Raw genomic sequence first — 26910 nt, 5'->3', positions numbered from 1 at the left:
TCGGAATTAAATCACATCAAAACGCCCCCTCAAACCCACATCCTGAAGGAGTAACCTGCAACAGCCAGCCTCCCGTCGTTCGCTCGAGTTCACACGAACAACCCGCCTCTACATCCGAGGGGAGGGGGCGGCGGGCGGCAGAGTTTCTCCCGCGCCGCACCCACCACATCCCGGACCTTGCACCCCAAGAGGCGTCTGTATTGTTAAGAGCAGCCCCCGCATGAGTTAGAGGAGACTTGCCGGCGGAAGAAATGCCTTTGCCTGGAACATCACCGAACCCGTAGGGAGAAAGGATCGTCTTCCCTGTTACTTTGCCCCTCTTGCGTCCTCACCCCCTTCCCCGGAGAGACAGACTTCGTGGGGGAAATGTCAACTTCCTTCCCAAACAAAGCTTTCAAAAACTTGGTTGAATGTTTCCTAGTAAAGCAAGCTCCTTTAAAGACATTTGCAACAATGCTAAGGACAATCAGCCAACATCCCGCACGCCATCCGGAGGGAGAACAGTCACGCACACAGAGCCTGGCGTTGGGTGATTTCGAGGGTTACGGCCAAATACTAAAAAACAGACACCCACCCTCGGCTCTTCTAGTAAACAGTTCCCACTAGTTTTTGTTTTCCAAATTCCCATCTTCTGGAGCGCCTAATCTCCAGAGCACCTGGAGCTGAGTTCCACATGACTCAGGGAGTCCAGATAATTAACATGAAGGAGAAAATGGGATTCGAATGAGTTGCAACACTTAAACAGGGCCTGGGGGGAGGGGGGGATGTAGGGGTCGTCATTTAATCTTTGTTTGGTTTCCAGGAACTACCTTCTGGCCATGCTGTGTGCCCCCTCTCCTTCCTCGAGTTTGATGAAAAGGAACTTTTCTACTCGTGCTGCTTTGGTGAAACTGCATTTTCCCAGTTCTTTTTTTTTTTTTGTCGGCAAATTGGAGCATTTGCGGGAAGACTTTTGACTTTGTTTCCCCATATCTCTTTTAGAAGAGAGTATAGATGTCCAACATAGCTACATGTTCCCATTTCTAGGACATTACACTCATATTGGTGCATGACTTCAAGGAAAGTTGTGTATGGACACCAACCAAAAAATAAAATTGGTTTCTTTCCAGCCTTTTCAGGATTGCCATATAGACACGTTGCAGCAGGACATTCTTTTCATTTTTCTTCTCTAAGGCATACATAATATTATCAGCTATGTAAAGTGGATTTAATGTTTTACTCGTCCTGGCTCCCTTCACCAGCCCAGTGCCTCCAGAAAGAATTTACGTGTGACTACTGGTCCTGCACTGTGTGACCGAGTGAACCCTTTAAAAGATAGTTTTTAAAATGAGTTGCTAGAAAATTCCCATCCCTAGGAAGTCGTTATCAGTAGGTGAAGTTTTAGGTGCTCATTTAGAGAGCATTGTTAAGGTCTTTACTTATCCGTGCCCAGCAGCATGCATTCCCTCTTAGGAAAAGAAGACTGTTCTTGTATCATAGAGCTAAAGTCTAATTCTGTAGTATTTTCCTTATTTTCAATTCAAGGGAGATGGAGACACATTTCTTCCTGCTCGTTGTTTACTGTTCTGAGGTTTTACAGATGACTACTGTATTGGGTATAATAATTTTGCCTGGATTTTTAACTGGGTGGGGTTCAAGAGCCAAGGAACAAAATGTAATGTGTTTTCAAACTTCAGCTTTGCTTATATTGTAACTTTCAGAAAGCATCTCCTTAAGAGTCCTGTCCTTATATAAAATGCATCAAAGAGAGTGGAGACTGGAGAGTTTTTTAGGTTGGATTCGGATTTGCAACTTCAAGGGTCCCTTTGAGCAGGCAGTCAGAGGTGCCAGAGACTGCCAGATCTTTTCTCCCTCTGCTGGCCTCGGTCTCCTGGGTCCTTTTGCCTTCTTTTCCTCCTCCTTCAGTTGCTTTTTTCCTCCTCTATGAGATTTCCACACGTTGTAGGTATAGCTCCGAAAATCCAGGAGAGACCTAGGGTAACTTTCTATGTACATCACATGGTGAGGATGTAATGTAAGAGATCTTATTTAAAACGTGATAATTAAGATTTCAGTATTTTTCTTCCTCGTCCTATTATTCTCGGTAAACCTGGAGATTTTATTTTTGCTAGCCTGTGGGCCCTTGTCCTTTGACATTATGTTTAGGAAAGCCACAACTCTCTTCCTTGTCCTTCTTGCTTCCGTTCACATATTAGTTGAACGATGTCTGTTATATTTTCCTTTCCCTTCTCTCTGTCCCTGATTCCCGCCTCATCCGCTCGGGCAGAGCATCTATCAATGTGGTGTTGATCACAGCTGCGGCGGCCTCTCTTTCATCTTCTCTCCTTGCCAGAACAAGTGGGTGGTGGGGAGAAAGGGAGGCAGATAGGAGGTGGGGGGTGAGCAGAGGAGGGGGCAGGGAGGGAGGTAGGAAGGAAAAAGATACTTAGATGATGAAGTTAAACCATTCGGGCAGTTTCTTGTCATTTCACGCGGGCAAAACGTGACTCTCAATGGGTTACAAGAAGCGTCTGGGTCCTTCCTTCCCTTGCCAAATTGCCTGATTCTTCCCTCGAGGAGCGCGCGCGCGCGCACACACACACACACACACACACACACACACCCCACCCCACCACCACCCCCTAGAACTAGGACTCGTCCTACAAGCTCTGGGAAAAGAAAAAAAAGTCCTCAATCACCACCTCCACTCGCGGTCCCCCTCCCCCTCCCCCGCCACGGGCAGCCAAGGAGAGCTGGAGGCGGGGGATGGGAGGGGGAGGAGAAGACGCAAATGGGTAGCTTTTCAGCGCCGGCGAGGCGCGGGAGGAGGAGAAGCGGTGAGGAGGCACAGCCGCTCACCTGCGGGGCAGGGACCCAGACTGCTTGTTCTCGGGCGAAGAGCCGGGACGCGCCCGATCCCCGCACGCGGCCAAGCCCGCGGCGTCCCCCTCCCCTTGGCCAGAGAACCCGAGGGGTGCAGCTCTTTGCTTTGACAGAGCGGCCCAGCGGAGGCGTGGAGAGCGGCGAGCGAGACAGCCCGCGAGCCAGGCTGAGAAATTCGAGCCGGGAACAAAGAGGGGTCGGGCTCTGAGTGTGTGTGTCAGCTCCAGCTCCTGGCAGAAGCATTTGGGTTCGAGGCCCCTGCTGTGACTCTCCGAGACCCCGCCGTGCCCTCCACTGCCGACTCCCAGCGCTCGACGGCACAAACTTTATTCTTGGCAAACTTCTCTTTCTCTTCCCCTCCTCCTCCGCCCCCACCTTCATCATCATCTCCTCCTCCTCCTCCTCCTCCAGCAGATTAAACGCGCCTGGAGAAGGAAAACCAAAGCGAAAGGGAAGGAAATAAGAAGCTCTAAAGCGGACATCTCCAACCCGGGTGGCTTTTTATTAGTAGTATTTTTATTATTATTATTTTTACCCTTCAGGAAGCGGACATTTCGTTATCTTCTGATTCTCCTTGCACCTTCGCCGCTGGGGCAAACAGAGCCTTTTTGCCCAGCTCTCCCGTTTTCTCGGAAAACCAACTCCCAAGTCGGCATCCTGCTAGGGTGGAGAGGTTTGCGTAGAGACGCGCCGACGGACCCTGCTCTGCACTTTGGGAAGTCGTGCCTCCTCCAGAACCGGCGTCCTCCGCGCGCGTCTGCTGGGGGCGTGGGGTGGCCGCCTGGGCAGCGGAGCCTAGAGCACGCCACGCCGCTCCGAGCCACCGCCCCCAGAGGCGCCGACTGCGGCACTGCTCTCTGCCCCGTGCCCATCGGCCTCCAGAGCAGGTCCCGCCGTCGGTCTCGGCGGAGCGGGAAGGCGCGGGCGCCGCAGCAGCTGCTCCGGCTGCCCGCTGCCGGCCCCGCGCTCGCCGACCCCGCTTCCGCCCACTCTCTTACCTCACGTATCCCTCCGATTCTCCTTTCCTCCCCCCCTTTCGTTGACCCCCTCTCTTCCTGCTATCGCCTCGAGTGCTCCCCCAGCAAAGCGGACATTACAGAGTGGTCGGGATGCCCCAACTCTCTGGGGCAGGCGGCGGCGGCGGGGGGGACCCGGAACTCTGCGCCACGGACGAGATGATTCCCTTCAAGGACGAGGGCGATCCCCAGAAAGAGAAGATCTTCGCCGAGATCAGTCACCCCGAAGAGGAAGGCGACTTAGCCGACATCAAGTCTTCCTTGGTTAACGAGTCCGAAATCATCCCGGCCGGCAATGGACACGAGGTGAGTGGGCCACCGCTCGAGCGCCGAGAGGCGTGACGGGTCCCGGGATAGAGCGGAGATCGAGGGAGACAGGGACGGAGCCAGGCAGCCCCGGCGACGGTCCCTCGTGGGACCCTCGTTTGCTGGGGTGTGGATGAGCCCCTGGTCAGCATTCTTCCTTTGTGTGTGCGTGTGTGTGTGTGTGTGTGTGTGTGTGCGCGCGCGCGCGTGTCGGGTGGGAGGTGGAGAGCTGTGCAGGGAAAGTTATTCCAAGTGAATCAGTTTAGGATTAGGTGGCTGAATCGTTGGTTTGCAGGCGGAGAAGTTGGCCTTCAACACACAGCGTTTGGCCTTCGGGCTTTTCACTGGCGTTGAGAGGGTGCCATGCTTTAAAGCGAGGGTGTCTGAAGTGAGAAGTTCTGCCGTAGGACGGAAAACAAAAGTGCACCCGCTATCTCGGTAGCTATCTCTGCAAAAGTGCGTTAAACCACCAAAGGCTTAGGTAGAGACGGGTAGAGCCACAGGCGGAGAGGAAGGGGAGGCGGGCGTGGGCCGAGGACAGGAGGGGGCCTGCCCAACCGCCCCTGAGCTGGGCTTGTGAGAAGCTGGCAGGCCAAGGGGGCGCGCGCCAGGGCAGCGGGGGCAATGCGGGGCTCGGTCCCTGCGACCGCCGGGGTCCCAGCGCCAGGCGGGTTGCCGGGGGCTGTAGTCGCGCTGAATCGAGCCTTCACTTGCAGTAGTATTTCCCGCAACACGACCTGCACCACTTAAAAATAAATAAATAAATAATAAGCATTTATATTTGGCGTGAATTTGGGCCCGGATCAGGCCTTAAATCTATACCGAAGACAGGAGACTCAGAGTGGAGATGGGGCGGAAGCCAGGGCACCCACTCAGGGGAGAGTGGAAAGCGCTTTATCAGATCTTATGGCCCGTGGCGGGCGATAGCGCTGGTAACTCGAGTAGAGTAAATAGAGACACGTGGGTGCCAGCGGGAGAAAGCCGCGAGCGGGGACCCCGCGGAAGGGCTATTTAAGGCCGCCTGAGAGCTTCAGAGGGGGGTGGGATGGGCGGATGGACCCTAATACCGGACACTCCGCTGGCCACCCCAGTTCAACAGCTGGGAAACGATTTGAAGGAAATCCGTTAAAAGTGTTCTGACACTCAGATGATTTCAGCAACGATTTTTCCCTCCAAAGAAACTTGGAGGGTATACTCATTTTCCTTAAATGGCATCCTTCTGCCCCCAAAAAGAAAGCGTGTGGTTTTGGGGGCGGGGGCATTTTGGGTTTTAAACAACGCGTTTAAGAACACCTCAGAGTTACCTTCTTTATTCCAATGGCAGGGGTGAGTACGCATTTTGGAAGAATGGGGGGACCTGGATTCTAACGAGAACATACAAGGGTGTTCTTTAACCTCTGAGTCTTTCTTCACATTATGCCAGTTTCAGGAAGACGTGGTGGTGGGAGATATGGTGAACCCAAACCCATTTAAATGGTTTGTGACTAGGTGTGAATTGAGGGGGAGGAAGACATTGGGGGTCCAAAGAACCAAAAAACATCTAAAACACTCAGGTCAAACTCATATTTGTAGAGGCGCCACTATCTCTCCCTTCCCATTTTGCTGTCCTTCCTTATTCCATAAATAAATTTGCCACCATTGCACATTTTCTGCATGTTTCTGTTCTGGGGAGAAGGGTTCTGGATTTGAAACCCAGAATCCAGGTATTAGGGTTCTGTCAATCTTTGTTCTGGTAATGAATGGGCATGGGGCAGCCCCAAGGAAGATGGTGAAGGAGTAATACCACTGATTTGCACGTGGTTGAGCCTGGGTGGATGATGGTTACCAGAACTGATATTAGCTGGAATATCTTTTAGATGTCTATAACCTGACTCTCAGATTTTCCTTTCTTTAACCACAGAGTAGTTTTCTCTTGTGAGCTTGCATTCAGCCAGCAATGGTAGGTTATAAGGAGTGGAGTTCCTGCTGGGTCTGGCTTGGGACAGTGGCCTTCAGCCCCCATCTGTGAGTGGTTGGCTTGTTTTTATTTAAAATGTCATTTTCAGTTGCAAAGTGATATTTCAGCATGCCTTTAATCAGCTCTGATTGAAGTGAACGGTGGTTGAAAAAGCTATCAAAACGATCAAGGATCAACGCCATTAACTCAAACTCCCATCATAGTAGGCATCCAAGTAGCCTTGATGCATTTTAGCCAACAGTAGTCAGAACAGCGAGTGGAGCTTTCCCTAATTTACTATATTGTTATTGTTTTCCCTCTTATCACTTATCCTTTTTCTACTCCTGGGTAGATAATAATGATTAAGAAATACATGTTGAAAAGAAAAAGATTTTCCAATACTTAACCCTAGCTTCCACCTCTTAGATTAATAAAACAGCTGATTGAGTTGCACCTAACCCTCCTCTTTTGTGTTGCCAATGGACACACACTTATATTATTAGTATTGTCACAAACTCTAAGGTGATTTTCTTTCTTTTGGGGGTGGGGATTTATGCTGTTAGGTGGCCAGACAAGCACAAACCTCTCAGGAGTCCTACCATGACAAGGCCAGAGAACACCCTGATGACGGTAAGACTTAATTCTACTTCTCTCAGCTTGATTGTTGAACAAGTGTAATTTGTGAATATAGGTACATTTTGCTATTTTGAGTCCCCCCAAAAAAGCGGGGGATGGGGGTGGGGAATCAGATATGATAAGACTGTGCCCACTATTTTTAACAAAATGGGGAAAAAAACCCAGGAAACTTAATACTTATCTCTAATGTATATTTATGTAATATTAAAACTGTCTTTGAATGAGTTAGCAGCCTTTGGATTTCCGTTGGCTTCCAGATTCTTTGCGAAAGAAGAAATAATGAGTTTTCCTCTTTTTCTCATTTTACCTACAGTTCTCATTGGCTTAGATCTTTAGCATTTTTTCCTTCATTGTTATAAAGAATGACAGTCTAAACCAATTTATTTTCCAACATGAGTAGTTTCAAATGGATTTTCATTTGTTAAAATGTTATTTCTACTTACAGTGAGAAGGCAAGCAGAAAATTCACAGACTAAAGCAGAATGCTCAGTAGAGCAGAATCTGACTTGTAAAAATATTAAACTTTATTTGTAAAATTAGGAACTATGCATATGAAACATGATAGTCCAACTTCGTCCCCGTTTTTTATTCTTTCTCAAAACTTGAAAAATTGTATGCATATATTTTCAGATTTAAGGAGAACTCTGTGTGATGTTAAAAGAATCAAAGAATCCGTAGCGTTCTCTTGTCAGACGGTCTGCTTTTCTGTTTTCCTTTAATTATTTACAATTGGCCTGACCAGAACAAGGTGTTTGTACATACAATATGTCAGCCCAGAGAAGAAGGGAGAGGACTACAATATCAGGCTTCTTTCTGAGCTACAAAGTAGTTACGCAGATTAAAGAGAAGAAATGTATATACTGAACACATGCAGATTACTTTGGCAAAATGATATAAATGTAGCACACAAAATTAAGACTACTGGAGTTAATACCTTATAAATTTGGATAGCTGCTCATGTACTAGTTACAAGTCTGTTCCCCAGTAAAATCTAGAAATTTTCTAGAAATCCAGTCACAGGTAGGATAGTTGAGTTTCTCTATAAGGGTATGTGTTTGAATAGCTAGATGGCCTAATATATTTATATTCTAGCTTTAGGTTTGTGTATGTTCTTTCATGTGTCTCTTTCTTTCTTAGTTCAGTTTGTTGGTAGTATTTGAACAAATTAAATTAGATGGATAACACTTATTTTTGTAAAAACACCAGTCAGTAATGGAAGTAAATTGAACCACATGTTTTTGAAACATCTGGTTCCCTGCTAATTTCATTTAAGAGAATAAATACTATCAATCTAAAATAGAGCATAATAATTCAGTTACAATATTTTATAAACAACTCTTTTATGTAATGTCTGATTTGTCATGGAACTAGTAATTTTCAAAGAAAAAAGTGATATAAAAAGGAAGCCAGTGCATCATCAATTGTTCTTTGGATTCTCTCAGGGAAGCATCCAGATGGAGGCCTCTACAATAAGGGACCCTCCTACTCAAGTTATTCCGGGTACATAATGATGCCAAATATGAATAATGACCCATATATGTCAAATGGATCTCTTTCTCCACCCATTCCAAGAACAGTGAGTAACATGCTGATGTTGCAGATTATTTTCAGAAGAGCAAATTAATTTGTATTTTGGCAAAATGGTTTTTTTTTTAACATATTGGAAATGCTTATATTATATATGACCAGTCATTGCTAAATAGGATGTTATGAGGAATGGCTGCCTTAAGAGTGCTAACTTTAATGTCTTGCATTTGGAATTTTATGTTTTGGCTTACTGGGTTAAGATCAATAATAACAGATCACCAATGATCATGAAATCAAGTGAAGTTAAATCAATAGACTTATAATTTTATGAGTATTGTGTTTTCTGTGCTGATAAGAGGAAAAAATTGATTTATTGCCCTGAGGTACGTAGAATCACAACTAATTTGGCTCATTTGGAGCTGAACATTCAAAATGTTATTTCAGCTTCTAAAACAGTGTCTTCTTTGTATTGTTTAATATCAGTTAGGATGAGCTATTTTTACTTTATTGTCAATTATTGAGAAAGTATCCCTTGAAGATAATCCTATGAAAATTGTCCTTTTTATCTCGTGGTTCAGTTAACTTTTAAAGTTCTGAAAAGGCAGTGGCATTATAACCGCATGATGCAAATGCAGAGGACTGTGAAGAATTCCAGATCTGTTATTTGATGGTATTTCTCTTATGCTGGGAAGTGGAAACCTCATAGTAAGAGAGTATCTAAAGGGGATCATGTAGTATGTGAAAGTGAGAGGTGCTGGTCATGGGGTGCTCCCTGAGAACCATCGCTGTGGCCATGGGGATTGATTATTTACTGCTCCATCAATATATTTACCTTCACTACCTCTCACTCTCCCTCTGCCACCTAAAAGCCAATGAAAAGCATGCATATCTGGGTCTTAGAGATTAGCGTTTCAGTCAGATTCTGATCGTAAAAAGGAAGCTATGATTTTTTTGCCTTATTAGCCTAGTTCTTACACTAAGTGAAAAAAATTAGTCACAGACATCTGGGGGAAGTGCTGTCATTAATACCTCAGTGGACAGAATCTGGGGTCAAGAAGACTCACCAGAACTGCCAAGAGGAATGGCTCATACTCACGAGAGTATCTGTGTTTATCAGTTGTTGAAATTATAGATATATGAAATGTAACTATTTTATGTGGGCAGTGTAATTTAGAAGTTATTGTAATTATTTTTCCACAGATTTCAAAGAGATATTTGACCTTTTGTGTAGAGAATAAGATTTGTCTAATTTTCATAACACAGCTCTAAAATGGTGATCTTGGAGATCTTGTAATGGTTGTTCCAGGACATAGCAACTTCACATTTCATTCTAAAGGGCTTTTTAAATATTTAATGATAGAGATGCCTGTGTGTTAAATATGAATCTCTTATATAAAAAGTGAATGAACTAATAAAAACAAATATACTTTAATATTTAGAGACCACTCCCAACTAAATGCTTCTCTGAGTTTTAAGATTTGTAAGTAACATTATGTTTCTTGAACTGAATATGCAAGCATATCAGGTATTTCTTTTATAATTTAGATATTTAGTTTGTTTGGTTTTTTTTTTTTTTTTTGAAGGCATGTGGAGAATATTTTCGATAAGGAATAATTGAAGATTACTGTTGAAAGGCTTTGTAGAACAACAGATAATCTTTCTAACAAATCTAGATTATAATATGACTTGTTAAACAATAGAAAATAACCACTAAAACAATCTTATACTTTTCAGCTGTGCACATAGTTAATGCTTAATAAGTATTTGTGGGGATTTTTCCCGTATTTTAGCTACTTCTCCTTTCAAAACATTTTTTAAAGTCAACATAATAAAAATCTATTGTTATTTATAAATGATCCATACTAATGTTGAAAATTAAGCTTCTCTACTTTCAACCATCATTTTCTGCCTTCAGCATTTCTCTCCAGCTCTCCCCAACCTTCGTATATTAATCATTTTGAACTTTTGATAGAAAATGGGAGGTATTTATTATTAGTGTATGTATTGAAATTTTGAGGTCAATAAATTGAACAGCCAGCCATTCATTGTTTAGGAAAGATTTGTGGCCAGAATAAATGTTGGTGGGTGTAGAGTGGAGGAAAGAGGGGTGTGGTCAGGAAATAGTTACTTTACCCTCTTATCTGCTGCTTTGCTTTATTCTGTTACATTTTAGGACATATTTATTTTAGGCACACTTTCTTGCAGATATTCTGCAGTTTGCACAATTCCAGAAGCTTTTCAGGTTTAACCACAAGGCTGTCCAATTTTTTTGTTTAAGGTTCCACGGAAATGAGTTGCAATCTTCGGTGTTTACTACTTAACAGCTGTTTTTAACGTGTCTGAGACCCAAAACACTTTAACCGGAAGGCAGCCTCTCTCCTTCACCCCTAACCACACTTCTGCCTTCTTGATCTCAATGCTGTCCTTAGCAGAAGGAGTGTTTGTGTAACTGACGTCCACAGTGGTAGGTTTTTATCTGGGGTGTCAGGAGCTGGGTGACCATTTGTGTTTGGACTTAAGGTGGGGGCAGCCCTGAGGCATCGCTTTACTGCAATTTGCATTACAAACAACTGCTTGTTTACTGCATCTGCTACCTGCAGGTGTCAGGGCTAGAAAAACATCTGAGGGTGGGGAAAGGTCCTGGCTGCCCCTTCCCACACAGAATCTTCCATTGTTAGTGTAACTGCAGGTAATCCAGAGAAGACCATCTAGGGCCACAGACATGCCCATTCTAACAATTCTTTATGCTTCCCTCTTTTTTTTAGACAAACACTGACATATGTATGATCACACAGCTTTTACAATGCTTACAACCTGAGTGCAGCATTACCTACTCAGGAGAACCAACCTCGCTGATCCAGCTTTTTCCCTTCAGAAGGAAAATTTTAATGGGCTAATTACACCCTTCCACAACTGGAATTCTTAGAGGTGTGTCTGTACCACAAATCTTACAAATGGGTGTCCCACAGAATTTTCAATAAGAATTCTTAATTCAGATAAAATGGGCCTAACAAGAAAGTACCTATAATGAAATGCATTTGGTGTCAGTGTGAGTTCTCAAAGCACTGTAAACCTTGGCTTGTCAGAGTGAGAAGAAAATCCAGGAACCTGTTCAATATGTCAGAGCAAAGACCCTGGCGAGTGCTATGTCCAGACCTTCCTTTCTCTGAGTCTCCTTTATGAAAATCCCTGTGGGCCAGCAGTAAAGGTTAATACTAAAAGAAAAACTCGTTTGTTAACCTCCTCTGTGGGTCCTGGCACTTGTGTGCCTGAACACCGTGTGAGCAGTGAGGTTGGCTGGCCTGAACGTAGTGAAAGTTCCCATTGGCCTTCTGCACTGTGGTTATTCACCTTAGGTGTCATTCCGTTTGTCCCTCACACCACCCAAATGTTTAATACCTTTGAAGAGAAACATCTCGTTTCTCTTCAGCTGCTTGGGGGAGAGAAAAGCAGCCGGCTTAGTGCAGGAAGCAGCAAACGTTGCAGCTGGGTCTTACCAACCACAGGAGCACCTGGGCAGCACAGTGCTGCTGACTGCACGTTTGTTTCTTTGTGATCTTTCTGAATGGACTTCTACATGGGAAAGGAAGATGTCTGTTTGCATTTTATCTTTATTTTTATAAGACACTGCTATTAAAATGTTTCAGAGGTTCTTTCTAAATTATTTCCAGCAACTCATTAGCTTGGGTTCTAGTGTATGTTTCTTTTGTTGTTGTTTGTCTTGTTTTTTCAGTGTTGGTTTTTACCTTAAGGGAATCAACATTTGGATTTCTGATGAACAGGATTATGCCTATTATCCATTTGTCTTAACCTCCCCCATTCTTGTATTTGCTTACAAACAGCTGAAATTTGATTTTTGTCATTGCCCCATCTGGAATTAAGTAACTAAGGTGGATATGTCTAATCAGTAAGCTACACTTAAATCACTGTACATCACATTTTTGTGTAGCTTTGAAAATAATCACAAATAATAATTTAAGGGTAGAAGAGACTATGGCTTGTATTTTGAGCAAGAATTTTAAGGGAGTATGTCTTTCCACTTTACTGCAAAGAGCTACTTAATTGGACTTACTGATAAATTACTTCTTATTTTCTAATCTAAGTTGTATACTTTTTGAAGCTAAGCATATTAAATGTTCCTCTTTACCTGAAATGCAGTAGAAGTTAAGTTTTAGAAAGAGTGTATTCTATTTCAGATTTGAATGTGGGTGTCAGAAGAAAGCATGGGAAAATTCCTTAAGGGGCTCTAGACTCCTCTGTTTGATTCGTTCTTAATTGCACTGCTATAAAGTTGGGAAAACCTAATAATAATAATAAGTGGGCACTATTGCCATCTCCCTTCAGATATCTTAGATATCTTATGACCAACAGTTTGCTTATTCCAGTGTCCCAGGGAGCCACACTGCACGGCCCTTCAGGAGCTGGTGTATGACTGGTACCACAAGAATATGATCCTTATTCAGATACATAGTTTTTGAAATAATCCTAGGAATTTCTTGTTTATTCATAAGGACATGAGAACAACTCACAGTCACTAAAACAAGGCCGTGGAGCCAACCTGCAGAAAATGTTGCTCTGTGAAGTAACCTTCTACCCCCATACGGGTCCTGGACTTGCTCTTATCAACAACATTATTTTGATTTAACAGGACAGAGATTGGGGCTCACAAATGGCTCTGTCTGAACTTGAATTTGTAGCCTTCAAAGTACTCTTCCATAACATCAACTGAGAAAATTTTGCAGCTTTTGTGTTTGTTTGTTTGTTTTTAACTAATCCTGTTAGTTCTTTAGACAGAACCATTTTTGGTTTATGTGACTCACATTTTTTAAAGCAATTGGATCATTCCATTCCTCTCTGACTCCTTTTGTTTCTCATTTATGTATTATAGACATGCTTAGAATTTTATAAAACTGGTTTCCCTTTGATATCGAGATAAACTTGGAATTCAAAGACAAAAATATGCTAGCATTGTCAGTAGGCCAGCAGAAAAGCACATCTGTTTTATTTCTGGGTAAAGTAGAGCTCAGAGTTATTGGGTTGGCCAAAAAGTTCATTTAGTTTTTCTGTAGGATGGCTTTAGTAGTGCTTAATTTTCTTTAACTTCATTTGAAACAATTTTGTTAGATTGCATTGTGACAACTGTCATATCAGCATGCATTAAAAACATCAAAATTCATGAATTTTTGCGCAGCCATTTTAGTATTGAAGATGGAAGAAGATATGCAACATTTTTGACATATTATGCTTTATTATTTCAAGAAAGGTAAAAATGCAACTAAAATACAAAAAGAAAAGAAAAGATTTGTGCAGTGTATGGAGAAGGTGCTGTGACTGATTGAACATGTCAGAAGTGGTTTGTGAAGTTTCTTGGTACTGTTGACATTTTGGCTGTCTTATGCAGATGTTTAGCAGCACCTCTGGCCTCTACCCACTGAAAGCCAATAGGGGGAGATGACTGACAAACTCAAAATATCCAAATCAATAAAGTTATTAGTGAAAATGAAAAATATGTCTTTAATTTTACAGAAAAAAATAAATGGACTTCTTGGGCAGTTGAATATATAGGTGCTGCTGTTATGGCACTAAGGTTTTTAAAAAGCGGATATTCATTTAATATTTGGATCTTTAAAGTTATTACTTAAGTGGCTATTTCAAATTGAGACAATTTGTGGAAAGTAATATTATAACAATCAAGAGACTTACTACTACTTTGTACGGTCCCAACAGGATCTTACTCATTTGGAAAACGCAACAGTTGGATTTTATTTAAATATTAAAATATATCTTACTGATAATGCTATTATAGTTGTCCCAAGTTTCCCCCATTTTTCCTCTCCAATTGGTATCCCACTTCCCTTCAGCAATCCCCCTCAACTTAGTTCATGTCCATGGGTCATGCATATAACTTGTTTGGCTTCTCAATTTCCTGGACTATTCTTGACATTCCTCTACTTTGTACCTACCAATTATGCTACTTAATCCCTGCACCATTTCCCCATTTCTCTCCCTCCCCCATCCCAGCTGATAATCCTCCAAATGATCCCTATACCTATGATTTTGTTCCTATTCTGGTTGTTTGCTTATTTATTTATTGTTTTAGATTCAGTTGTTGATAGATGTGAATTTGTTGCTATTTTAATGTTCATAGTTTTGATCTTCTTTTTCTTAAATAAGTCCCTTTAACATTTGATATACTAATGGCTTGGTGATGGTGAACTCCTTTAGCTTTATCTTGTCTGGGAAGCACTTTATCTGCCCTTTCATTCTAAATGATAGCTTTGCTGGATAGAGTAATCTTGGTTGTAGGTCCTTCTTTTCATCCCTTTGACTACTTCTTGCCAGTCCCTTCTAGCCTGCAAAGTTTCTTTTGAGAAATCAGCTGACAGTCTTATGGGAACCCCTTTGTGGGTAACTCTCTTCTTTTCTCTTGCTGATTTTAAGATTCTTTATCTCGAACCTTTGGCATTTTAATTATGATGGCTTGTTGTGGTCCTCTTTGGGTCTAGCTTGTTTGGAACTTTGTGCTTCTTGGACTTGTATGTCTATTTCCATCACCAAATTAGGAAATTTTTCTTTCATTAATTTTTTACATAAGTTTTCAATTTCTTGCTCTTCCTCTTCTCTTTCTAGCATCCCTATGATTCAGATGTTGGCACTTTTGGAGATGTCCCAGAGTCTACTTAATTGTCTGCTTTTTTTATTTTTTTGAGTTCTTGTTTCTTCACTCTGTACTAATTTACTGTTTATTTCTTCCTTTCTTTCATTGATTTGAACCCTGGCTTTCTTCCCTTCACTGTTGGTTCCCTGTTGATTTTTCTTTATTTCACTTAGTGTAGCCTTCATTTCTTTTCTTATGCATCTCCATGACTCCACCCCTCCTACCCATCTGGATGAATGTGGCTTCTTTAAATGCTTGGTTGTTAGACTTCCTTACAGCTCGATTTTCTGATAGTCTTGAATGTTATTTGTTTTAAGATATACTTGTAATTCTTTCTGTGGCACAAGGAGGTGAAGCATGTCTACCTTCACCTCCATCATGACCGGAAGTCCTGGTTTTATTTAAGTAGTTTAAAAAATATATTTTCGCTTCATGATCACTTTTTAAATATTAATTGTGACCACATGAAGTCACAGTCTAGGAACTGTAGACTCTGCTATAATCTCTGTCATTTTAGGCAAATAAATGATCCAGTCTCTAAGATTTAGAGGTATAAAGCCAGAAAATGACCTAAAGACCAACAACAATGAGTGCAGAGCAGGGTTTGAAATGCACCAAAGGGGAGAGTGGGGAGTTGAACATAGAATGTGAACAAGAATTGCTAACTTCAGAGATTTTGATAATGTAGCCAATCTAGTCTGGACTATTTATAGACAATAACAGAGGCTGTTCGGAGGATTATAGTGTCTGAAAACAGCATATTTGCACACAATACCTATTCTATCTAAACTTATAAACTTGCTGATGTTATTTATTTGCTATATGTAGACCACTTACAGTGCTCTCTGAAGAATGGGACTCACTTGCCTTCTGTTTTTAGTGGGAGATTTGCAAGGGCATTAGGGATCCAACAAGAGTTTTGGTTACCTGTGTGCTTTCTCCTATCTGACTGAGAAGTATGACTGGCAGAGATGTTGCATTACAGAAGGTCTAGAAATGTATTTTATTTTTGCAGCTAATAAGGGGAAAGTAAACTCTTTAAAAATTATTTGATTCTTGACCATTGTTTCTAGCTATACTCACAAAAAATTCATCATAGAAATAAATGTATGTTGCCCTCCTAGTCGCTGCCCCTTCCTCTCACAAACTAGGTGAAATCAGTCTGGCCTCCAGGCAGGCTCGATCACAGACTCCTGCTCCAGCCAGATGCAGCCCTACAGCCTGTGGCAACCTACAGCATGTGGGACACCAACGTTGGCCCCACCTCCATTTTGTGCTGGAGAAAAGGGAAAAGCCACCAAGGCTAGCTGTATGTGCCCTGGGGCGCCCTACTCAGAAAATGACAAGATGGAGGCATAAGTAAACACAGCTCACCTCCTGGCTCACCTCCTTGCACAACCACAGCAAAAATTACAACTAAACTATAAAACAACTGTCATCCAGAATCATCAGAAAATTGAGCTGTATGGAAGTCTGACAACCAAAGAATTAAAGAAATCACATCCATCCAGACAAGCAGGAGCAGGGGAGATGTGAAATGGGCAGTCCCACACCCGTGTGTGATGGATAGAAATCAGGAGGGATACCTCAGGAGCCAGGGATCCCAGCGCCACACCAGACCACCCAGCCCAGGGTTCCAGTGCCAGCAAGATAAGTCCCCATAACTTCTGGCTGTAAAAACCAGTGGAGATTGGGGCAGCAGAAGAAACTGGGATTCTCAGGCATCTCCTCTTAAAGGGCCCACAATGGACTTAGGACTTATGTAGACACACCCCCACTGGGCTCCAGCACTGGGGCAGCAACTGGAAGGGCACCAGTGGCATACGGGGAGAAACAAGTGTCTGGATTCAGGAAGACTGCTGGGGGACAGCTTCTTCTTGGACAAAGCCCCAGAAGCCAGGCAGCGGCCATTATCCCTTTTCTGAGCCCTCCCCAACACAGAGCCACAGAGTGGCAGCACCATGTCTGAGACTCCATCAACCTGGTTTATAGCGGTTGCCCCACACTGGCGATTATCTAAGGCTCTGCCCCATCCAACTTACAGGTGCACTTTTCTACAATAGGTCATACTGCATAAGACAGGGAGTCATAGTGGCTCTACCTAATATCTAGAAACAAACACAGAGGCTGCCAAAATGAGACAAAGCAACATGGCCCAAATGAACGAACAGGACAAAACTCCAGAAAAAGAACTAAACAAAATGGAGATAAGCAATCTATCAGATGCAGAGTTCAAAACACTGGTTATTAGGATGCTCAGAGGACTCATAGAGTATGGAAAAAGCATAAGGGAAGAAATGAAGATTACACAAAGTGAAATAAAAAAATATACAGGGCACCAACAGTGTTGGGGAGGAAGTCGAGGTTCAAATCAATGATTTTGAACAAAAGAAGAAATAAACATTCAATTGGAATAGAAAGAAAAAGCAAGACTGCAAAAAATAAAATTAACAACAACAAGGAGAGGCTTAGGAACCTCTGGGACAACTTTAAACTTACCAACATTTGAATCCTAGGGGTGCCAGAATGAGAAGAAAAGCAAGAAATTGAAAACTTATTTGAAAAAATAATGAAATAAACCTTCCCTAATTTGGTGAAGGGAATAGACATGTAAGTCCAGAAAACACAGAGAGTCCCAAACAATTTGGATCCAAAATCAACCACACCAAGACACATCATAATTAAAATGCCGAATGTTCAAGATAAGGAATATTAAAAGCAGCAAGAGAAAGCAGAGTTACCTACAAAGGACTTCCTATTAAGACTGTCAGCTGATTTCTCAGAAGAAACTGTATAGGCTACGAGGGACTGGCAAGAAGTATTCAAAGTGATGAAAAGCAAATGCCTACAACCAAGAATACTCTATCTAGCAAAGCTATAATTTAGAATGGAGGGGCAGATAAGTGCTTCCCAGACAAAGTAAAGCAAAAGGAGTTCATCATCACCAAACCATTATTATATGAAACGTTGAAGGGATTTATTTAAGAAAAAGGAGATCAAAACTATGAACATTAAAATAGCAGCAAACTAACAACTATGAATGACTGAATCTGAAAAACAAACTAAGCAAACAAGCAGAACAGAAACAGAACCACAGATATGGGGATCAGTTGGAAGGTTAACAGGTGGGAGGCAGAAAAGGTGCAGGGATTAAGAAGTAAAAATTGTTAGGTACAGAATAGATGGGGATATTATGAACAGTATAGGAAATGGAATAGCCAAAGAACTTATATGAATGACCTATGGACATTACCTAAGGAATGGAGGCTGCAGGAGGGAATGTGGATACCGAGTGGAGGGGGGCAAAGGGGTAATAATTGGACACTGTAATAGCATAATCAATAATTTTTTTTAAAAGAAATGTAGTGTTGATACTATGTTCACTTTTAAATAGAGGACTTTTGCTACTTTACTCAACATAGAGAAAGGTTGTATGAGGGCTGGATAGAGGAAAGGCTCTATAACATAAAAACAGGTGGGGCTCTAATGTAGCTTTAATGTTCTTTTATTATTGTCAGCTTCTGAATGAAACAGATACCAAAATAAAATTTTAAAAGCTGACATACTGAGATTTTATAAGTCCTTATATTTTTATTTTGCAATGAAACCTATTAACTGTTGATGATAGTTGATTATCTGATCAACTGATCCAAGACTACTGATGAATTATGAGATAATTATATTCAGCCTAATACAGAGGAGGCACTTCAGTAGATTTGCTGAATAAAACATGTACCATGCACCCCTATGTTCATAGCAGTGTTATTTACAATAACCAAGTGTTGGAAACAGCCTAAGTGCCCATCAGTAAATGAGTGGATCAAAAAACTGTGGTGCATTTACACAGTGGAATACTATGCAGCTGGAAGAAAGAAGGAACTCTTACCTTTTGCGACAGCATGGATGGAACTGGGAACTATTATGCTAAGTGAAATAAGCCAGGCGGTGAAAAGCAAATACCATATCATCTCACCTGTAAGAGGAACCTAATGGACAAAACAAACAAATGAGCAAAATAGGACCAGAGGCACGGAAACATGAAACAGACTGACAGTGACCAGAGACAAGGGTGGTGGGGGATAAGGGCGGAAAGAAGGGGAAGGGACTAGTCAAGGAACATGTATGAATGACCCATTGACATAGACAGCAGGGTGAGGATTGACTGTGGAAGTGGGGTAGGGTGGGTGGGCTGGGCAGAGGAGAGCAAAGGGGGAAAATTTGGACAACTGTAATAGAACAACAATAAAATATTTAATAAAAAATATGTACTGGAACATTTTCATGTAAGTTTTTTGGATATTTCCAAAGGATTTCTCTTTAACCAAATGCTATGTGAATAGCATAATCTGAACATGTCTGCTAAATAATCCTTAGCATTTTACTTTTGGTCTGATTTGTTAAATCAATGAAAAGAGCATTAAACCAATGTCTTTCATGAGGAAATCAAAATCACTCCTTACAGAATGTCAAGTTTCCAAGTAAGAGCTGAAAGCAGTCATCATTTGAGTTTGCTGCTGGAGCAAAAAGAATGGGAGTGGACCCTCCTATGAGAACTGACCATAAGAGTGCTTATTTCTTATTAGGCCCAGAAACCTAATTGAAGAAGAAGAGATAGTAGAAATGCTCTCTTTTTTTTTTTTTTTTTCAGAAGGATGCTTGAGATGGAAATAGAATAAAGAGAAAACCATCTTTAATTATGTTTTAGTATCATATGGTTAATGCTTTTCATTTCATTTTTATCTTTCCCATATAAAAAGGATTTTTTTTCCAGTAATACTTGAGATATTTTTCAATTTAAAAAAAATATTTGTCTTCTTTCTAAATACATGTGGCAGCATCAGTGCTGACCTTTCCAGGCCAGTGTGTGTTGGAAATTGATTACATCCTTTTGTAATGGGGAAAGCAAAAGTATTGAGTCTTTATTAAGTGAAGGTAGGCAGTCCCTGTGAAGGCTGAGCCCAGCCCCAAGTTTATAACTCTTTCCCAAGAGCCTTGAGAAATTATTTAACCTCTGTCAGCCTTTGTTTCCTCATTTACAAAATGGCATATTAATATCTGGTTTGCCTAACTTATATGGTTGATGTGAAATTCAGATAAAGCCTGCAAAAGTACTCAGTTTTCTAGCTAAGGGAGCAAAGCTCTAGTCTCAAATGGTGTAAGTCAGTGCCCTGGCTCCCACCTGCTGGGAATTCTGCAGCTACAAGAGGTCTTGGCTGTACTCAGGAAGCAACTGAGAAAGGGAAGAAATTTTGGGTTCTTATCATGCCACCATGCTGACCAGGATTTGAGCACTGAACAAAGGTCTTATATTAACCTTTAAAAAATGTTTGCATAAATAAAAGTTTGGGGACTTGTCATTACGGCCCTTTCAAAGGTAGCTTTCTTCTCTTGGGCTTCTTTTTGCCTCCTAATTGTCAGGAGAGCATCTGATTTTCCTGTTCAGCACCATAGTCTTCTAGTAAGGGAATGAGCTGTGTGAGGGATCAAATTTCTAAATTTTATATTTGTTAATCTCATGTCCTTCTAATATTTGATGTGGAATTTCCAGATGACTCTTAATTCTATGGATTGGAGTAAGGATGTATTATTGGTTAGGCTACTTTCCCCCCTTAATCCTTTAGGAGCTGGGTTTCTTCTCCCTGCTGCACAATTTATAGAGAAAGGAGAGCCCTGTAATTGTGAGTGTAGAGGACAGCAGGCAAGTTATTTTTCCCCCTTTTAATTTTCTTTTAACTGAAATCCTAGCTTTCCTGGCACCTAAAAGGATCAGGTCCAAGAGGATATGCTGGCCAGGTGGGAAGAGAAATCAGTGGTTTTCTTTCCTAATCTCATGGAAAACTCCAGGTTCCATCCTTTTAAGACTTCTTTTTCTCACAATAGAACCCAATGAGTGTTAAATATATTTCAACATGGAGTCAACTTTCTTGGTACAGAAGTCTTCCATTTTTAAACACTATATCGTATCCTATAATAATTGTGATCACATATATCTTCTCGGTGCACTAGTTCAGATGACTTGAATAAAGGGAAAAGGTACTATAACCTTATCTCGAGTGTGTCAGACTTTGTCTTGACTCCTAACACTGAAATTTTTTAAGTCTAAAACCCAAAAGTACTGAAGTAAGAGTATGTTTACTGTTTACTGCAGTTGGTTAACCAGTTAGCTCGCTAGCAAGGTTAGGAGAATAATTAAGTCTCCCAAACATTGCTTGAATTGATTTTTGTTCATTTTTTTAATGTACACATTAAAACACTTTAAATTAAAACTGAAGTTTGTTGTTTTGAGAGGGAAAACAATTACCTCTTTAATTTTTTTTGAACAACTACCTTGTGCCAGATACTATGCTAGGCAGTTTACATGGTTATCTTATTTAATTTCATCTTAATTGAAAACTGTGGGTGAATGTTATAATCTCCATAGTAAGATTAGGGCCCATCCTCAGAAACAGCAGGTATCTGCCCTAATTTAGTAAGTTGTAGAGTCAGTGCCCTTCCTTAAGATTTAAAATCTTGTTTATTTTCATTAAAATAATCATATTTGCCTTTCAGAACATAAAACACTTATTAATGAATCATAATAGTGATTAAAATGTAAAACAGGAAAGCAATTATTATTTTGATGATTTTGCTGAAAATTTCTTTTCCAATAATCTTAACTATTTTTAATGAAAAGAAAAAGAAGTCATTAAAAATCAATACATGTTCACTGGAAAAATTAGAAACTCAGATGAGTAACAGGAATAATGAATATTAAATTCCCAGGATCCCACTGTCAGAGATGATCATTCTTAAAACTCACCTGTGGCCTTTAGAGCTACTCCCATGCACATATGGAAATATACATAAACATACACAATATGCGTGATACAGTCATGGCAATGGGAGCATAATATACCATTTTGTAACTTCTTCCCCCCCCCACACTAATGTAATATAGTGGATAACATTTTTACTCTAATGTAATGTCATTTTAAATGTTTGCCTAATCAGTCTTTTTGTAGATATTCAAATAGTGCTACCTTTCCCCTCATCTTAGGCAACATTGTAGTTAAATACATATTGTCTCATTAAATCTTTGTACAAATTTTATTTCTTTGTGATAAATTGCTAGAAGTAGAATTGTAGAGTCAAAGGCAGTGTACTTTTTTAAAGTTGTATTAACCCAAGATTGCAATTTAACCTTAAACACATTTATTTAAAGTCAGTATTTGGACGTATGTACTTGATTGTGTTCAAGCTTGGTTATGGTTGGTGTTTTGAGGCTGATAATTTTTATGCCCTCTTCCAGTCAAGAATAAGTCCAGCAACAGCTAAGAAGCTGGACAGATGGAGAGCAGACTCTCAGCTTACTTATTAATAAGGCCAGATTGGAGAATGTGGTTGAACCATGACATGAATTTGGACTTCCTTTGGCTTTCCAAAATTGAATACACCTGCCAGAGAACTGGAAATGGAAACAAGCCCATGCCTGGGCAAGCTAGCCCCGAAAGAGACAATCAAGACTCAGTCTGTCTTTGCCCAGTTTCTTCTCTCAATCACCAGAGATGAGTAGGTCTCTCTTTTGGAAAGTGCGTGAGGGAGTGGGAGAGAAAAAGGCTACTTCCCCTCCGAAGAGAGGAGAAATTCCTACTTTATTGGCCAAGCTCAGGAAGAGTGGAAAAGGAGAGGATGGTTATCGCCTTGGTTCTAATCATTGATCAGATTGCTCAGATTGAGGGCCACGGGCGGTGGCGGCAGCACAGCTGCGAGCGAGCGTGCGTGTGACCAGGTTTGCAGCAAAACGCGCTGCGGCTGAAGGCAGACCTAGCTCCCTGTGCTCGGTTCCTGACTAGCTGTGTGCTCTTCACCAGTGACCCACACTCTCCAAACCTTGGTGTCTTCACCTATACCATAGATTGCCACCTTTTCTACTTGTGAAAGTGCACAGTATTCTGTGTTAGTAGTACTGTTTCTGAAAGAGGAACCAGTGCAACAAAATTACTGCTGTTCTTGTTTAAAAGGCAGAAACCTGGGTTCATGCATGAATGTCCTGCACCAGAAACTGCGGGCAAGTCATGGGTATGCACTTTGAAATTGCTTTATTGCTTCTTACTGAAGTAAGGTTGAAGAAACACTGGCCCAGTAGATGCTCAACATTTAACTGAGGTTCAGATAACCTAAGTGACTTACCCAAGGTCTCACCCCAAGAAAGCAGTGGAACTTGGACTCAAAGCCAGGTGTCTTGGCTCCGCCCCGAGCTCTCTTTCTCTCCACTCAGCTCTATCCAGCCCGTCCCTCATTGAGACTACAGTATTCCCTCACTTATCAAGGGTATTACATTCTAGACCCTCCCCCTCGATAGGTGAAAATCTGCGAAGTAGGAACCTTACATTTATTTTAGTATTTATATATATTTTAAGGTTTATAAACCCTTCCCACACACTTATAAACTGTTCCCAGTCCCTTATTAACCTTTCCCACTTCCTTATTAACCTTTTCCACACTTTTATAAACACTACTTATGTTCTTAAACATATTCTACACACTTAAACCTACGTAACTTTAACAACATATGTATACAGTACCACAAAATCCCACGATATAGTGAAAAATCAGCGATAAATAATTAAATATAATATTTTTAAAAATCCCGCCATACAGTGAGGCCTCGATAAGTGAACCGAGATACAGAGAGGGACTACTGTATTGGCACTCTGTTCTGTTCTAGTCAGACCTCAGGAGGTTTTGTCCTTGAGTGTTCTCCTCCAACTGACCACAGAATAAAACCCACATTCTTTGTCATTGTTTTCAAAGCTTTCCACAGTCTGGACCATATACCTTTGAGGACTTGCCTCCTCATTTTCCTACTCTGCAGCTTCCAATTCAGCTGCATTTCCAGAGCTGCACCTTAAACCCTTTCCCAATCTCTATTTCCCTGAAATGCCTTGCCACACATTCTTGTTCATCCTTAAAGGTCCAGGCTAAGTGGTGTCTCCTCCAGGAAGCTCTTCCTGATTTCACCACCAGTTAAGACTGTGTTTTTTCCTGTGGGTTTCCATAGGACCTTTTCATAACTCTGTTACCATGTCTTAAATAATAGTTGGTTGTTTTTGTGTCTGCATTTCTCACTAGTTGTTAGTTCCTTTAGGATAAGGAGCATGCCTTATTATCTCTATGGCCCAGAACCCATTATACTGCCCTGCATAGAGCAGATTCCTCCCCAGATATTTGTAGCATAAATATAGCAAAATTAAAAAAAAAATCCTCACTTAAGGATATGCTTATTGATTTTAGAGAGAGAGGAAGTGGAAGAGAGAGAGAGAGAAGCATTGACTGGTTGCCTCTCATAAGCACCCTGACTGGGGATCAAATTCACAACCTAGGTATATGCCCTGACCAGGGATCTAACCTGCAACTTTTTGGTATCTGGGATGATGCTCCAACCAAGTGAGCCAACCTATTAGGGCTAACAGAAATTTTAAAACTTTACTAATGCAGGGCAATAACACCAGATATCAATTTATATTTAAATAAAGATTCTTAAAAACATATACATTCATACAAAATCACAAACCTGGCATTGAGCTTAGAAGTGAATCTGAGTGTTAAATATACAGTCCATGGGCTTAGCATTAGCTATTGGTTTTGAGCTCCTAGTACATGCCAAGACCTGTTCTAAGCTCATTTAATCCTCACAATAAGCTGCAATATCCCTAATATACCTATTTTATAGATGAGATACTGAGGTGTAAAGAGGATTGAGAAACTGAGAAATAGGGGGCATAGAAAGGGAATGGACCAAGAAATGGAAGGTCAGAGAAAGTAGATAATTTGTCCAGACCACACCTCTAATAAGTAGTGGCACCATAATGGAGCCCAGGCCTGGACTCCTGCAGGGTGCTTCCCGAAGCCTCTGTTTCTTATTGCCGCCACTGGCACATGGAGGATGCTAGAGGATTGTTGAATCAATGAATTTCTCATCAATAAGATGTAATTGGTTCTTAACTTACAGGGGTTTTATGAGTATAAAATGACATGATATATGACATTATGTACATTTCTTTAATGTAATTTTTGGTGGTAGTAGCTGTTGTGCTAGTGGAGAACATGGGGTCAAAGGCAACCAGTGAGATGCAGGGGAGGGGCATCCATAAGAGATGGAGAAAGTTCCAGCCTGATGAGGGGCAGTATTAGTGGAAATAATGAATCTAGAAAGAGGGGCAGGCTTTAGGATAGCCATTCGTGAATTTAGCTTAAGGATTATCCTGTATTTTCCATTTTATGGTAAGAAAAAAAATTAACCAATATCTGGAATGAAACATTTTACATTATGGACACCTTTATGGTCCATGATTTATTTAGGTGCCTCAAAAAAAATCACCTAACTTACCTTTGAAGCTATGTGGGTCTTGACCAGAAGCTTCTGTATGATTTTGGCAAATTGAGCTACATATTTCCCAGAGGTGAGGAGAGTAAATAGTATTGATAATATAGTACAATATAATATTTAATGAATGTACTTTAGTGTGTTTCCCTTATTAAAGACTCTAACACTGTAACATGGATACTACTTGTCTTTCCATGTTTTCAGTAAAGAACCTGAGGCACGGAAAGGTCATCTGATTGCTATAGTCCCACAGTTTAGTAAGTGGTAGAATTTGGATTCAAAGTCAGATATCCGTGATCTAGGAGCCAAGGCCCAATTCATGAACTAGTTTCTCCTTGAAAGGGTATGGAGATGAATCTTTTAGTCAGTGTCGATCAACTACCCTGAGAATCATAAAAGCATCTGTTAAGTCTGTGTTTCATTTTTGATGCAGACAGTTCAACTTTAGTGGTGGCTTTAATAACAGGTTGTAAGAATACTTGAAAATTGTCTTCCAGTTCGTTCAGACACACAGCCGTGTAATTGCTCGATGTGTTCATGAGAATTCCCAGGAAATAGTAGATCCTTGGCTATAGCAGACACATGTTGATAAATGTCTAATTTTTATGAAAATCCATTGCCCACTTCTGCAGGCCCAGTGTCCCCTAGTCTTAAGGACCAAGTAGAGTATAACCAGATAGCTGTGTGGCCAGAGGTTTTGTGATTCTTGAATTCTCTTTGGTAAATGATGTTGCCTCCTTATTTCATGAGAACTGAGCATTCACAGGCAAAAAAATCTGCTAGAGAGTGTGCTTTGCACAATAAGAAATTAAAATGTGGCATGTGCTTCATTTTTTAGAACTGTTAGTGGTGATTTTTGTGGTGTCATGATGTTACATTAGAGAAATTAGTTTAGAATTAACTGGAATTGTGAATATTCCTGAGAAGTTACAACAGTGGATTTCCTTTAAAAAGTGGAGAAACTTCTTGTTAAGATCTTATTAGGAACAATCTTCTTTTTTCTTTCTCAAAAAGATATATATACTCTTTTTTTTTGGTTGGTTGGTTTTTAAAAAGTAATAAATTTTTTAAAAAGAGGAAAACTCATTAAAGAACAGAAAAAAGTACTTATATGGCTATTCAGATATGACTTCATTTACACACAGACATACTTTTCAGATGTTCTTTCTGCATCTGTACATAACAGTACAAGCATTTTAATAAATGGGTTCTTTAGGTTAGTGGTTTATAAAAATGTTTTTCATTAAAAATATTGTGTGCTCATCTTTTCATGTGAATAAATATAGGTCTGTATCATCAGTTGTAATGCCTGGCTACTATCCAGTTATAAGAATATTTCAGTTTACTGATTTTATCCTCAATTATGAATGTTAAAGTTTTGTGTTGCTCATTTTAAACAATGCTAAAATGAAACTCTGTTAAAAACATGTATTTATCTTTATTTTATAGGATATATAGATTTATATAGCAATCTAATTTCTAATATAAACTGATTTAAGTAGATTAGAAATATGCATTTTTATGTATTTATGTTTTTATTTTACATGTTGATGTTTATTGCTTGTTTATATCTTTCTTGATTTATGAGAACTCTTTTCTGTAT

General features: G+C 40.8%; 1 protein-coding gene across 2 annotated transcripts in view; it reads left to right on the top strand.

Annotated features, from left to right (window-relative positions):
• The first annotated feature begins 2819 nt into the window (after positions 1–2819).
• The window catches only part of LEF1 (lymphoid enhancer binding factor 1), a 117137-nt gene continuing 93046 nt past the window's right edge, over positions 2820–26910 (top strand). For both annotated transcript variants that reach the window (XM_090266396.1, XM_090266397.1), the window contains exons 1-3: positions 2820–4184; positions 6684–6750; positions 8199–8332. In XM_090266396.1, coding sequence (XP_090122522.1) covers positions 3972–4184; positions 6684–6750; positions 8199–8332 — 414 coding nt within the window. In that variant the 5' untranslated portion in view covers positions 2820–3971. The remainder of the gene's footprint in view (positions 4185–6683; positions 6751–8198; positions 8333–26910) is intronic.

Source organism: Furipterus horrens, unplaced genomic scaffold (assembly GCF_987537825.1).
Source record: "Furipterus horrens unplaced genomic scaffold, mFurHor1.1.pri manual_scaffold_2, whole genome shotgun sequence".
Taxonomy (NCBI): domain Eukaryota; kingdom Metazoa; phylum Chordata; class Mammalia; order Chiroptera; family Furipteridae; genus Furipterus; species Furipterus horrens.
The sequence above is the reverse complement of the archived record's forward strand: the minus strand, read 5'-3'. Positions and strand labels throughout refer to the sequence as shown.